This window comes from Tarenaya hassleriana, unplaced genomic scaffold (assembly GCF_000463585.1).
Source record: "Tarenaya hassleriana unplaced genomic scaffold, ASM46358v1 Cleome27, whole genome shotgun sequence".
Lineage (NCBI taxonomy): Eukaryota > Viridiplantae > Streptophyta > Magnoliopsida > Brassicales > Cleomaceae > Tarenaya > Tarenaya hassleriana.
The window spans coordinates 1,668,650-1,680,827 of NW_010965946.1; the positions used below are offsets into that span (position 1 = coordinate 1,668,650).

Consider the following 12,178-nt stretch of genomic DNA (forward strand, 5'->3'; position numbering starts at 1 on the left):
AGAGCGGTTAGTCATGTGAGTGAGGATGAAGACTGTATGCTTCTGTAAAACACATTCTGCAGCACCATGCTTATATATTTTCTTATCGTTTATGAACAGGATACATAAGGAAAATGTGGAGAAATGGCAGGAAGAGATGAAGGAATTGCGTCTGCTCGATGCCTCCAATGAGGAGGCCACCGCTGTTTTGCACAATGCTCGTTTTCTGCTTCAGAACCCTTGCATTGATTCCTAAGGTAACGGTAACCACTGAACCAAATTATTGGCCTTTAGTTTTCACTTTGCAGACTGATCCGCCATGTGTAATGGATATTTTCACCCCCGTTCGTTGGTGTAACGAATTTTCAGTAACGCCTGAGCTCAAAAATGAAGAATGGAATGATTTCTTTGAGCAAGCTAACGTTGGAGTTGGGAAAGTTATGATTTGCACAGTACAAAACTTGAGAATATACAGGCTTCTTTCTAACTGAGGAGGTATATTCTTCATTCATTGCTTGACATTTTTCATAATTCTGGGGAAGGAACTGAAGAGGAGAGGGCCACAAGCAAATCTGAGTTTTGAGATACCCACATCACTAGATTTCGAGGTATGAATATCTGAACTAAAGCTCTTGATCTTTAGAATCTTATCCATGAATCTAATTAGATTATGACATATATAATACGATATGTTATCCTCATTTTAGTTTAATTAACTGAAGTATTTTTAGTTCAAAGTAAATCCGAAAGTAAGATCATCTAAGTAAGAAAAAAAATACATTTTTTAAAATTCATTACGAAAGTAAATGTGTTCAATAAATGTATCTTAGGCCTGTTAATGCTGTGTGTGTGTGTATAGATGTGGACATCCATGCAGGGGGTAATAAGATGGTCATGATGGTATGCCTTTTACAAGATCTTCTTTTTGTCGAAACCGTCTACGTTTATAAGCATAGATATGTAGGCGTATCCGCCAAGTGCTTTGCTCTTCATACGTCATCTCTAATCATTGAGGAAAGGCAAAGGTGCGCCAAAAGGCTCCATATATATATATGCTAAAATTAAATTTATTTTACTAGACAGAAATGGTATAGATACATATACATATCCTTCGACAACAGTACACGAATTAAACCAAAGATACTGAGGAATTAAATACTGAAAGGAACCCACTTTATTCAACGTTGCAAAATCAAATCAAATGTGATCAACCATTTGGTAAAAGTATTTGTAAAATAAAACTTCTCCTTCAATTCACTTACGTGTAACCATTACCAACCTTTCATCATTCAACTCTTCTTGGGAGCAAGCTTGGACTTGATCTTCTCCACCTCCTTATTCCCAATCTGGAACGCCGTCGTCAGAACGTTTTCCGGCACCGGAGGAGTCGCCGTGAAAAGCGTCGCGGCTATCGACTGAGTCCCCGGCAACTGACTGTTGAAGGCCGATATCACCGACGCCGGATTCTTCAAGTCGTTGTTCTTCTGGAAATGGACGAGCCCTCTCGGGAATACGAACACCTCTCCTTTCTTCACCGTCTTCGCGAACAGCTTGTTCCCCGTCGTTATGAACCCGACGTCGAGCTCTCCCTCCACCACGAATATGACCTCTGTGGCGCGTGGGTGCGTGTGCGGCGGGTTCAGCCCTCCCGGCGCGTAGTCTATACGCGCCAGCGAGACGCCGAGTGTGTTGAGCCCCGGGATCTTCTCCACGTTGGCTCCCGTCACGGCGGACCCCATCGTGTTGTTTACGACGGCGGCTTTGGCTATCCCGGCGAAGAAGAAATCCGACGCCGTCGCGTTCGTCTCCGGCTTGCATGGGAACCCATTCACCTTCGTCCCTGCATCCATCACACACACACACACAGACATTTAAATATACATATATGTTTCATTACACTTGTTTTTAAAAAAGACATAAACTTGTGAAGTCAGTTACCTGAACTGGGATCCGCGACGCAAAGATCTTGGAGCATGTCGGGATCATACGCAACGGCAGCCACCGCCAGTGAAAGTAAAACCATAAAGGCAGAGACTTTAGGATCCATGGTCGATCGAGGTAATTAGAAACCCAGAGAGAGAAAATGCTAAATTTTATTTCTTTACTTGTTGGTTTGGTGGTGAGATGATCTTAGTGCCACGTTTAGATTATATATATATAATTTATTGGTAGAGGGAAAAAAATGTGGAATTTGATGAACCAAACCGATCTAAGCTGTGACTTAAACGCAAAGCGAAATTGCAGCAAAAGCGACGTCATTTTCTCAAGGATTACACGGTTTCTTTAATCTTGATTTCGTCTTCTTTAAAACTCATGTTCTTGTTGGTTGACTGGTAAAACTTTTAAATTTTCCAAAAAAGATCAAGCTGGTATTTAGAACAAGTGGGAATCCCACATATTCTATAACATTCTTGAACTATATGCATTATTTTAATTTGTGTCCTCGGAGACAAAAATAATAATAATAAAATGTTTTTTTTGGTCCAAAGTAAGTATTGGCAACTACAAATCTTAAGATCATAAAAAAAAGGGATTATTATTGTCTTTTACCAAACTGGAACAAGAAAAGCTGTGGAGTAATTCAAACTAAAAGTCGTTTCGACAAAGACACAACTACTGCCCTTTGTCCCCCTTTTGCTTTTCCACTCTCTTTTTTTTTTCCCACTCATGTCTCCCCATTTTTACCCCTTCATGTTTTTTCCTTGTCAATAAACATATAAAAATTGAAATTATTAATATTATTTTCATTGTGCATAAAATGCTTAATTAACATAGAAGTTGCTTTGTAGTGCAAAATGGTGCAAGTTCTTCCAAGCCTCCGGACAAAAACGTAATGAGGAAAGATTTTTTTTTTTTTTTCTTTTGCAGCTTCTTCAAGTGGAAAGAAGCCGGAAAAAAAACAACTTAAGGAAAAGCTCAGGAGATTCTCCGGAATCTGCAGGAAAGAAAAATTAAGCCTTGGCCATTTTTTGGGTACAAAACAAATGTTTCTGAAATAGAACAACAACAATTATTCATCTGTTCGGTTTTTGCTTCTTGTCCGGGAAATATTGGCCGGAAGATCGCCAGATCCTTCCCTCAAGCGACACAACCATCACCGAAACGTCGTCATGGTACTTCCGCCGATCCCCTTGAGGAATGTCCAACAGATCATGAAACTCCATCCCTACAATCCAACACAATACCCATACATTATCTCTTACAACGGTTCTTGCTAACCAAACTTTCGGTATTCTGGTCCTGTTATCTAACCATACCAAACCCAGACGATGAAACACCAATGTATCAGAAAGAGTATTTCAGATGAGACTTGGCTAAAGGTTCACTGTATATCTGCTAAAATGCTGTGAAGGCTTTTTCTTTACATAAAAGACCTTAGAGTCCAAGAATATACGTATATATATATCCATGAAAGGAGAACGATTATTCTTACCGTTCTTGGTGGCAGCCCGAGAGAGAAGCTCTGCAATGAGGTATTGAGCAGGATCGCCTTCAGGAACGTTGTCCATGAACCAACTGACATGTGCAACCACCTCCTCGTTGCTGAAGTATTCGTATAACCCATCAGAAGATAACACCAAGAAACGGTCACTTGAAGTGAGCCGGTGATGGACTGTGGACGGTATGCAATTGATGAATGGGGCAGTTCCCACATAGTCCACCCGAAACATTTCCAGCAGAGCTTCATTGAAGTTTGGCTGCAACATTGAATAGCATGTGTATTGAGTTACGGGGTTAAGACAAAACAAGATTCTTCGAATACATAAACTTCAGTTGGATTCTTTTGACACAACTGTCTGGTATTCTCTAAATCTGGCGAAGGGCTTCGTGGCCATGAATATACGAGACAAGATGGACCCCACAGAATTCAGAATCGAAAAACAAATATCTGAATCGGGTTTCTAAATCATTGTTCAGTCTCCAATTTGGCAGGGAACTGGTAAAAGTGTATTACCTATAAAGGGTTACAAAATTCGGAACATTGCCTAACCTTTTTCAGGAATCCAGCTCCAAAAGCCCGTGTGACTTTGAGTTGCCCTTTCACTCTATCTTTCAGAATGGCCTGGTCATCATCTGGATGTTCAGCTCTGATCCGAGAAACTTCCTGAAATAGACAGTCCAACAACAAAATACATTTGCTTTTCGTCATAAAAAAGTTGTGTAGGTGCATACAAACCGGGAAGGAAGATGAGTTCACTGTCAAATCTAGCAAGGTGATTCACAGCTTCCTGTTCCTGAATCTAGGTCATTCCTTATTTCTTGTAGGTATGGAGAAGAAAAATTATGACCGTAATAGAATAAAAATGTTCCTACTTGTCTCAACATAACTACGCATGGACAACAAGAGAGCCTCAAGAGTGTACTCGATCACTGCTAAATAAATGAATCTATAATAAAACAGAAGACAGAAATTTACCTCTTCAACACTTGTGCTATGGTCACTTGAGAGTTGAACCGCCCTCATCTTTAACCGGTATGAGGACACGTCCCTGTTCTTGTTCGTCATGTTTATCCGAGTAGTTTGGTTGTGTATTGGTGACTCCTCTGATATTCTGTCCAGTTCCATACGCACGAGTGATTCTCTGGACCTATTACTATGCCTTATAATGTCATCTGTCCCGAAATTGGGATTAGGGTGACGATCATTCAGTCTTTCTTGGGCCAGGATCGCCCGACTATCCCCAACATTCATCACATAAACATCCTGATCCTTCATTAGCATTACGAGAACACATGAACCCATAAGAGCAAGCTCTGGGTTTGTGTCTAGAGACTTCTCTACCATTTCCATGTATGCTTCTTCAGTTCTTTCTAGAGCCCTAGCCATTGCTCTTAGAACAGCATCATGGTCTACAGTTCCTGACCAGCATCTCCTGATCGGTCCTGACGATTCTGTCACCCTCTCTTCAACACAAGTCTCTTCCCTGTGCCAATCATAACTCCAAGGAAAAAGCTTTTTCCGTAGAGACTTCTGTTTCTGATACATTCTCCTTATCTTTGAGCTTATCTGTGACTTTCTAGCCCCATGGTTTTGTGCCGAGGTGTGAATATCATCCAAAGTTCCTTGGTCGGTGGCATCCAGATCATTTCTAACTCCACCGCCTGAAGTAGATGGATCTTCAACCTGACTGCTCAGACCATCTACAACCCTCCTCCCGTCACGACAATGTTTAGGTTGGTTTAGGTTTTCTAATAGTGATGAAGAAACTTCTCCATCCCACCTTTCCAATTGAAGTAGCTCGTAAAGTCTCATGCTTTTCTTGCCTGGACCAGCTAATTTTCCGGGCGGAACACAAGCACTTTGAGCGTCCTTCTTCTCGGAGCTACTCTTATCAGTCAAAACCTCGTTACTTCCCGAAACATCTGGGTTTGAAGGCTGTTCATCGATAATTTCTGGATCACATGAGTTCTCAACCCTGGTGGAAGGTTCCTGATCTGATTGCACATTAGTAGCTTCACTGGGTTTAGGTGAATCATTTACAGGTTGCTCTTCATAATCCCATAGAAGGCCTTCTAGTTCCTTGTCTATAGCTTTATAAAGATTACTCATGACAAAATCCGGAGCATCCGGCCCACTAAACCCATCATATATACCTATGAAGAGCCATCCTTGTTCCTCTGAGAGCACCACATGAACCCTGTCTTCTCCAGCCTTACCATGGGCCCACTGCAAGTTGCGGCTGTTCTCAAGGCAATCGGCCGGGACTCCAGAGGGTAACTTGCCCTCCTTCCCGACATGCCAGGCAACCCTAGTTGCTGGATGCAAGAAGAAACGCTGCATCCAACCTAACCCTCCAGACCGTCTAGAGAATGTCCTTGCTAATTTACTTCTCACCGGGCCACTAACACTCCTCATAATACGCTGAAACCGTGGCTTTCTACGCCTTGAAGACAGCGGTGCAGAGAAATTGGATCTGTCAGAGACATCAAGAGGGCCAGACATCACTCCTTTTTCTATTGGTCCTGACATAAAACCATTGTTTCTATCTAAAGGACCAGAAGCAAAACCTCTCTCTAGAGGCCCGGACATGAAACCATTTAAAGGTCCTGAACCACGAGGAATTGGCTGCAAAGGAATTGCAGCAAACGAGGACGTGCTCTCAAACGAGGCTGCAGGCTCTAGCACCTCACTTGAAAACAACGCCGTTTGATTCCCAGTTCTAGCCGTCGAGACATTGGCACTGACCGAGGCGCCTGAGATTGTCCTAAATGTAGTTTCTGGCAAGCCCTTGCTGTTGTGTCTGTAAAAGCAAGAGAGGTCATCAACAGGCTCTTGTCGGAAAGAGCCACTGAGCGTCTCAGAATCAAGGGTGCTTGAATCAACAGTGAATCTCTCAGAGTTTGAAGGAGTAATGTCCGGAGAATCGAAGAGGCTAGGCCTCACGTAACAGAAGGAATGGCCTAAACCTTCATCTAATGGCTCCAGAAATTCTAAATCCACGCCATTTTTCTCATTGGAAGGCACAAAACAACCGACAACACGGGAAGTGCCGTTCCCCATCACTTAGGCAATTCTACAAACACTTTATCGGACCGACCCAGTGACAACCTTCTAAAGAGATTCCGAAATTTTCAGCGCCATAGCCGAGTACCAAATGCAGGAACACAGGCCAAAATATCAAAAACCCTATAAACCCTTCAAAGACCTGGTGCGTTTTCCAGCAGCTATGCATCATCTGAACTTTCAATCTCTTACCATTGAAACGCAGATGATCGAAATTCGAAGAACAAAATCAGCTGAATGGGCAAAAAGCTCGTCGGAAGCCACACAAGGAGCCCTGGAAATGAAGACGTGAGCAGTGATAAAATTTCCGGTGATCTGGCCTTTCGAGCACTGTTCAAGCACTAATAAGGAGCTGGATCGAGCAGAATCTGCAGACAGATCTACGGTAGCGGCAAAGGGACAGTGTATGGAACACATCGGATACAAACAAAGACAGTAAGGGGAAAAACATCATTTAGATTTTTGTAGGAATCTGACAAAGTACCCATTTAAAAAATTACACGAAAAAATAAAAATAAAAAGAATCGAACGAGAAAAAAAGGAACAGACCCAGATTGAGATTGAACCATGCAGAGAAAACCAGCCGTTAAAGATCCAGTCTTTTCAGGAAAAAAGACGAACCCATAACGGTAGTTCGAAGTTTTTCTCCACCCCTACGGAGAAACCGAGATTGACATCCAAAACGCCAAAATAGCAATCGAGAGAGACGAAAGAAGCTTGAAGCAGCAATGGGGTTGGTTTGATTTTCTTGAGGAGACGATGAATTAAAATTTCCCCTTCTGAAAAAGTTCTTGATTAGTTCGTCGGTGAGCAAAGAAGAAGGGGATGGCTTCTTTCTTGGGGTTTTCAAATGGCTCTGGAGGGCAAGAAAGAACAAATAAATAAATGAAAAATCAAAGGAAAGGAAGAAAAACAGGTGAAATGAAAATCGAATTGGAGAAGGAATTCTAACAATGACGTTGAAAATGGAAAAAAATAAAAAAGGTGCGATCGTCTTTTGAGGGGTTTGTATTATTTTCTCTTCTTTTCAAAGGGTTATTGAAAATTACAAAGCTTTTTGGTGTGTTTTTATATTTATGGCTTTGCAAATGATTGGAGGGTGCATACAATGTTACTGTAGGAGTCAATAAAAATGGTGAGAGATTCACATCATATTATTATGCTCATCAATGGACCCTTTTTGTAACACGCGTGGGCCCCATCTCCTCCCCTCTATCATCCCTTTTTTTTTATAAAAAAAAAATCACTCTTCTTGGTTACATTTGATTCTTATAATCCCTTTGTCGATTACATTTAAGTCCCCATTATTCCTTGATCTCGTAGATTTCGACCCGTCTTATTGAAACATAGTTTGGACTTTGGAGTAAGTTGCAATCCATGTACATCTTTGAACGTGTTATCACATAGTTACAAAACATTAATTATTCATAATATATATGGTTTTGGTTACAAAAATCTTATCTGTTAGACAACAGTAAAGGTTTTGGTATATTGTGAGATATTAATGTTAGTCAAACGGTGGGTCTTCTCTTCCCACCTAAATTTGCAAGTGAACGCGCAGTTATGGCGGATAATATATATATCAGATATATACGTGGAATAGTTGCTCGGTTGATTATGTATGTTTATTCGTATAAAATCTTATATTATATATATAATCATTATAAGTGTGTATGTATGTATGTATACACGGACATATGTAATGGAGAGAGGATAAGTATTAAGGTTCAACTGTTCAACTACATGGAAGGCTGTTTTTGGAAAAACGACAAACGTAACGTGCAATTCCATGCATGGTTGTGCATTATAATTTGATTTTAATTTCATTTTTTTGCATGTTTCTAGATATATAATTTGAAACTAATTAATTCCGCGGAACAATGATAGCCTCACTCTCACTTTCATATATATCACCAATAACAAAAATCTTTATCGATGCCACAATATATATTATCATATGCAATTAATTCACAAACCTTTTATTTTGTTATTTCCCAAAAATAAAACAATTATTATTTGCGTATATTGTGGAATAAAGTAACTATTTATCGCAAGTAATGAACAATTTTTTAAATCTATAATAAAAAAATGCATATTCTTAGCATACAAAGTTTGGTTAGTATAAATGTATAATATATGAACCCACACTAACTGCAGATTAGCCAATCAAATGATGGCTTAAGTAACGTCAGTCGAATAGTGGGTCTAATTATCCAAGATAATTAAAACATCCCAATACATGATTTATTCATGATGGACAAAATAATTATGCAAGTATTTGTTTGTTTACTTGTATACGTACATTAACAAAAATAAATAAATAATCGGAACAAAATAAATAAAATAATGAAAATTGGAAATTTTGTAATGATGCGTGACATGCAGAGGAGGGAGACCAACTCCACGAGCCCCTCCCCTCACTTTTCTCATTTTGTTGACTTAACCAAATCCTCTCTCTCTCTCTCTATCTCTCTAAAGTTTTTCAACGCCCGAGAAAAATAATGCTTTTGATTTCTTTCGAAATTTTATTTATTTATTTATATTATTGCATTGCATAAATCATTGAGGAGGACCATTCGTTATTTAAATTTTTTAAGTTCCATGTCCACATGTGTCCTAACACCAATTAAATTCAGACATATCGATATACTCGATTAAAATAATCACAGTTTGTGCAAGAAAACTCAGTTTATAAAAAGAATCTTATTATAAAATATAATGGTGCCTTAGATTGAATCCTTCTGTAGAGGTTGTTATCTTTATGAAATTGTCTTCACTTTAGCCTATACACATTATAAAAATTTCCCCAATTTATTCTGGCGAAAGCTAATAACTTTAATTTCTTCTTTTTTTTTTTGTTCAAGCACAATGAAACACGAGTATGGGCTGGTTCATGAGATGCGAATTTGGTCTGGGCCTATGGTCATCAAATCGGCCCAGTTATCAGATATGGCCCATTCCCCGACAATGTCCATGAGCGCATATGAGCACTCGGCGTATGTTAGCGCTCAGCCCTCTAAAAATGCATGGCGGCGTATGTTAGCTCTCAGCCCCCTAAACAAAAACAAGGGGGGGGCTCGCTCGCGGTCGCGGCGCTTCTTATCTGAAAAAGCGGAGTAGAGGTGACGAAAGCTCAGATTCTTGCTCATCAGTCTTCTATGCAAATGGTTCACGCTTCGCACATCATTTCCCGGGTTCGTCGCTTAATTCCTCCGGGGTTTTTTTACTTTGCGTGAAAATTTCTGTCTTTTCAGCTTCTCAAGCTCTGGATTTGGTCTGCTCGAATCTTGTGTTGGAAATATAAAATTGACCCATGGAATTTTGGGTTTTGGACTTCATATTATTTTGAGCTCATTGATGGATATGAGCTAATTAAGTTTGAATGTCCATTGGTATTCATGGTAATCCATCTCTTTCCCCTATAAATAGAGGATCTTGATTCATATTTTTCATCCATCAGAAAAATTATCAAAGTAAGGGTGAAAAGAGAGAAAAACCGATTTACCGAATTATTCTTCAAAGTCATTCCGCTGCAAAATGGATTCAGGTATAATTCTTATCCGATATGTATATTAATTTCGAATTGTATGAATTATGCAAAAACCGTATCCAGTTTTTGGTGAGTTTTCATAAAGTTATCGAAAACCATCAATATAAAGTTTTTACATTTGGTATCAGAGCATGTGTTTTGTTTTATCATAATTCATCGATTATAGATTCGAAATTTTAATATGTGTAATATATTGATACATTTTTTTTATGTATCATCAAAGATTATAGTAATATCAATTAAAGTGGATATATATATATATATGAATTAGTATATATGAATATTCGTGTTTGTTATATAATAATAGCAATATATAGATATATATACATATATCTTGAATATATGAGTACAAAGACATACTTGCATGAAAAGTTAACATAAAGTTATAAAATATCATGCAAATATTAACTATATTAAAGATCATTTTAATTATATCAAATGCGAGTTCTAAAATTGAACAATAAAGATGGTTTCAAATAAATTAATAAATTTATAGTGAAATATTAATATTGATAACTTCTATGTTTTATAATACATATCAATATGTATTATTATTATTATTATTGTATCTTCATATAAGTATATATATTATGCATTAATATACCATATAGAAATTTGTATGGATAATAGTTTATATACTTTATGAAATTAACTATGTGGATACATGTTATATCAAAATATGCTTTAATGGACATCATAATATTACCAGTTAAATAAGAATGCAATCTTTGGATATACATACTTATTAACCAAAATTATGTCCCTATAATATTATTAATCATATGCATTGATCCATCTTTGGATGATCTAATAGCAATATGATAAATAATTATAATTGTTCAATTATTTATTTTATGTCATACATTAGCATCCTTTTATTATGAACAATTAAAACATGCATATTTGGTTTGAATATTTATTTTAATTTAAACTAAGTCACTTTGGTGACTAACAAGTTTAAAATATAAAACAAATAAAATATTTAATCCTGTCATTTTCTGAGCTTTCATCTGTTATGGCTGTTGGCTTTTCATTCAACAATGCATAATCCATATCATTGAAACCCAAATAAAATTGGATCTGTTCAGACCAGTCTGCATAGTTAAGCCCGTTGAACTTAACAATTCCATTGCCAGAAGAAGTTGAAAGCTATGGGAATGGATGTTAATGAGACATTTCTGGTCCAGTTCATCATTAACTCTCTCCCTGTTGAGTTTGTCCAGTTCCAGGTGAATTATAACACCATCAAGGAAAAATGGAACTTTCAGGAGTTGAAGGCCATGCTCATACAGGAGGAAGGGAGATTAAAGAAGGTGAAAGAACATTCTGTCCATCTTACAGTTCAAACCAATGCCGGCAGCAATAAAAGAAAACCAGGAAAGAATGACAAAAGGAAGGATAAGGCTCCAACAAAAGATAATGTGAGCCGAGTCCGGAAAGAAGTCAAGTGTTTTTTCTGTAAAAAGACTGGACACATTAAGAAAGATTGTCAGAAAAGGAAGGAATGGTTCGAAAGTAAAGGTAAACATAATATTTTAGTTTGCTTTGAATCGAATGTTATTGAAGTTCCTAATAATACTTGGTGGTTAGATTCAGGTGCTACTACTCACGTTTCTCATATTAAACAGGGATTCAGTATGATCCAAACCATAAAAGGACCTGAACGGCATGTGGTCATGGGGAATAAGATGAAAGCACGGATAGAAGGCATTGGGACTTATATATTGGTCTTAGACACCGGCTTTCACATAGCTCTTGAAGGATGTCTTTATGTTCCTGAATGTGCAAGAAATCTTGTTTCTATTGGAAAATTAGACTTGATGGGTTTTTCTGTTAAGTTCGGTTCTGGTATTTTTCAATTACATAAACATGAACACATTTTCGGTTCTGGTATTTTAATGGATGGTCTTTATCGCTTTAATCTTGATAGAAAGTTTTCAGAATCCTTGTTTAATGTTGAAAATATTATGGGCGTTAAACGTAGTGCACCTAACAATGAAAGTTCGGCTTTATTGTGGCATCAAAGATTAGGTCATATATCCAAAGAAAGGTTAATAAGATTGGTGAAGAATGAAATTTTACCATCTTTGGATTTTAGTGACTTAGGAGTATGTATAGACTGCATCAAAGGAAAGCAGACAAAA

At 38.0% G+C, this 12,178-nt stretch overlaps 4 protein-coding genes across 9 annotated transcripts in view; 2 read left to right on the plus strand and 2 right to left on the minus strand.

Moving 5' to 3' along the window:
• Window positions 1-966, plus strand: part of LOC104817412 — a 2,758-nt gene extending 1,792 nt beyond the window's left edge. For 2 of the 4 annotated variants that reach the window (XM_010546601.2, XM_010546603.2), the window contains exons 5-7: window positions 1-15; window positions 100-236; window positions 349-966. In XM_010546601.2, coding sequence (XP_010544903.1) covers window positions 1-15; window positions 100-235 — 151 coding nt within the window. In that variant the 3' untranslated portion in view covers window position 236; window positions 349-966. The remainder of the gene's footprint in view (window positions 16-99; window positions 237-348) is intronic. The other 2 variants (XR_772523.2, XM_010546602.2) reach the window with 2 other exon arrangements.
• A 64-nt stretch (window positions 967-1,030) lies between these two features.
• On the minus strand, window positions 1,031-2,102 carry LOC104817411 (germin-like protein subfamily 2 member 4). Its single transcript, XM_010546600.2, has 2 exons — window positions 1,918-2,102; window positions 1,031-1,819 (listed from the first exon to the last, which is right to left on the minus strand). Exons 1-2 carry the CDS (start codon window positions 2,024-2,026, stop codon window positions 1,269-1,271), a joined length of 660 nt encoding a protein of 219 aa, XP_010544902.1. The 5' UTR covers window positions 2,027-2,102; the 3' UTR covers window positions 1,031-1,268.
• Window positions 2,103-2,813: 711 nt separating this feature from the next.
• On the minus strand, window positions 2,814-7,498 carry LOC104817413 (protein phosphatase 2C 32). The gene is made up of 5 exons (XM_010546605.1): window positions 7,034-7,498; window positions 4,397-6,864; window positions 3,971-4,084; window positions 3,413-3,677; window positions 2,814-3,145 (listed from the first exon to the last, which is right to left on the minus strand). The coding sequence occupies exons 2-5, from the start codon at window positions 6,479-6,481 to the stop codon at window positions 2,994-2,996; spliced, it is 2,616 nt and encodes an 871-aa protein (XP_010544907.1). The 5' UTR covers window positions 6,482-6,864; window positions 7,034-7,498; the 3' UTR covers window positions 2,814-2,993.
• Window positions 7,499-9,565: 2,067 nt separating this feature from the next.
• LOC104817416 lies at window positions 9,566-12,150 on the plus strand. Of its 3 annotated transcripts, none has more exons than XM_010546606.1 (4): window positions 9,566-9,678; window positions 9,945-10,031; window positions 11,258-11,555; window positions 11,663-12,150. In XM_010546606.1, the coding sequence occupies exons 1-4, from the start codon at window positions 9,643-9,645 to the stop codon at window positions 11,695-11,697; spliced, it is 456 nt and encodes a 151-aa protein (XP_010544908.1). In that variant the 5' UTR covers window positions 9,566-9,642; the 3' UTR covers window positions 11,698-12,150. The 3 variants fall into 3 exon arrangements, with proteins under 3 accessions (XP_010544908.1, XP_010544909.1, XP_010544910.1); XM_010546607.1 differs by having other exon boundaries at window positions 11,303-11,555; XM_010546608.1 differs by lacking the exon at window positions 9,945-10,031.
• Window positions 12,151-12,178: the final 28 nt, after the last annotated feature.

Excerpts from the sequence above, each read along its gene's own strand:
- LOC104817411 (XM_010546600.2), bottom strand. The coding sequence starts at position 2,026 with ATGGATCCTAAAGTCTCTGCCTTTATGGTTTTACTTTCACTGGCGGTG. Across the intron at positions 1,820-1,917 it reads CGTCGCGGATCCCAGTTCAG|GGACGAAGGTGAATGGGTTC; the intron begins GTAACTGACTTC and ends TGATGGATGCAG.
- LOC104817413 (XM_010546605.1), bottom strand. The coding sequence starts at position 6,481 with ATGGGGAACGGCACTTCCCGTGTTGTCGGTTGTTTTGTGCCTTCCAAT. Across the intron at positions 3,678-3,970 it reads GAGCTGGATTCCTGAAAAAG|CCAAACTTCAATGAAGCTCT; the intron begins GTTAGGCAATGT and ends TCAATGTTGCAG. Across the intron at positions 3,146-3,412 it reads TCGGGCTGCCACCAAGAACG|GGATGGAGTTTCATGATCTG; the intron begins GTAAGAATAATC and ends GTTGGATTGTAG.
- LOC104817416 (XM_010546606.1), top strand. The coding sequence starts at position 9,643 with ATGCAAATGGTTCACGCTTCGCACATCATTTCCCGG. Across the intron at positions 9,679-9,944 it reads CTTCGCACATCATTTCCCGG|AAAAATTATCAAAGTAAGGG; the intron begins GTTCGTCGCTTA and ends TTCATCCATCAG. Across the intron at positions 11,556-11,662 it reads GGAATGGTTCGAAAGTAAAG|GGATTCAGTATGATCCAAAC; the intron begins GTAAACATAATA and ends CATATTAAACAG.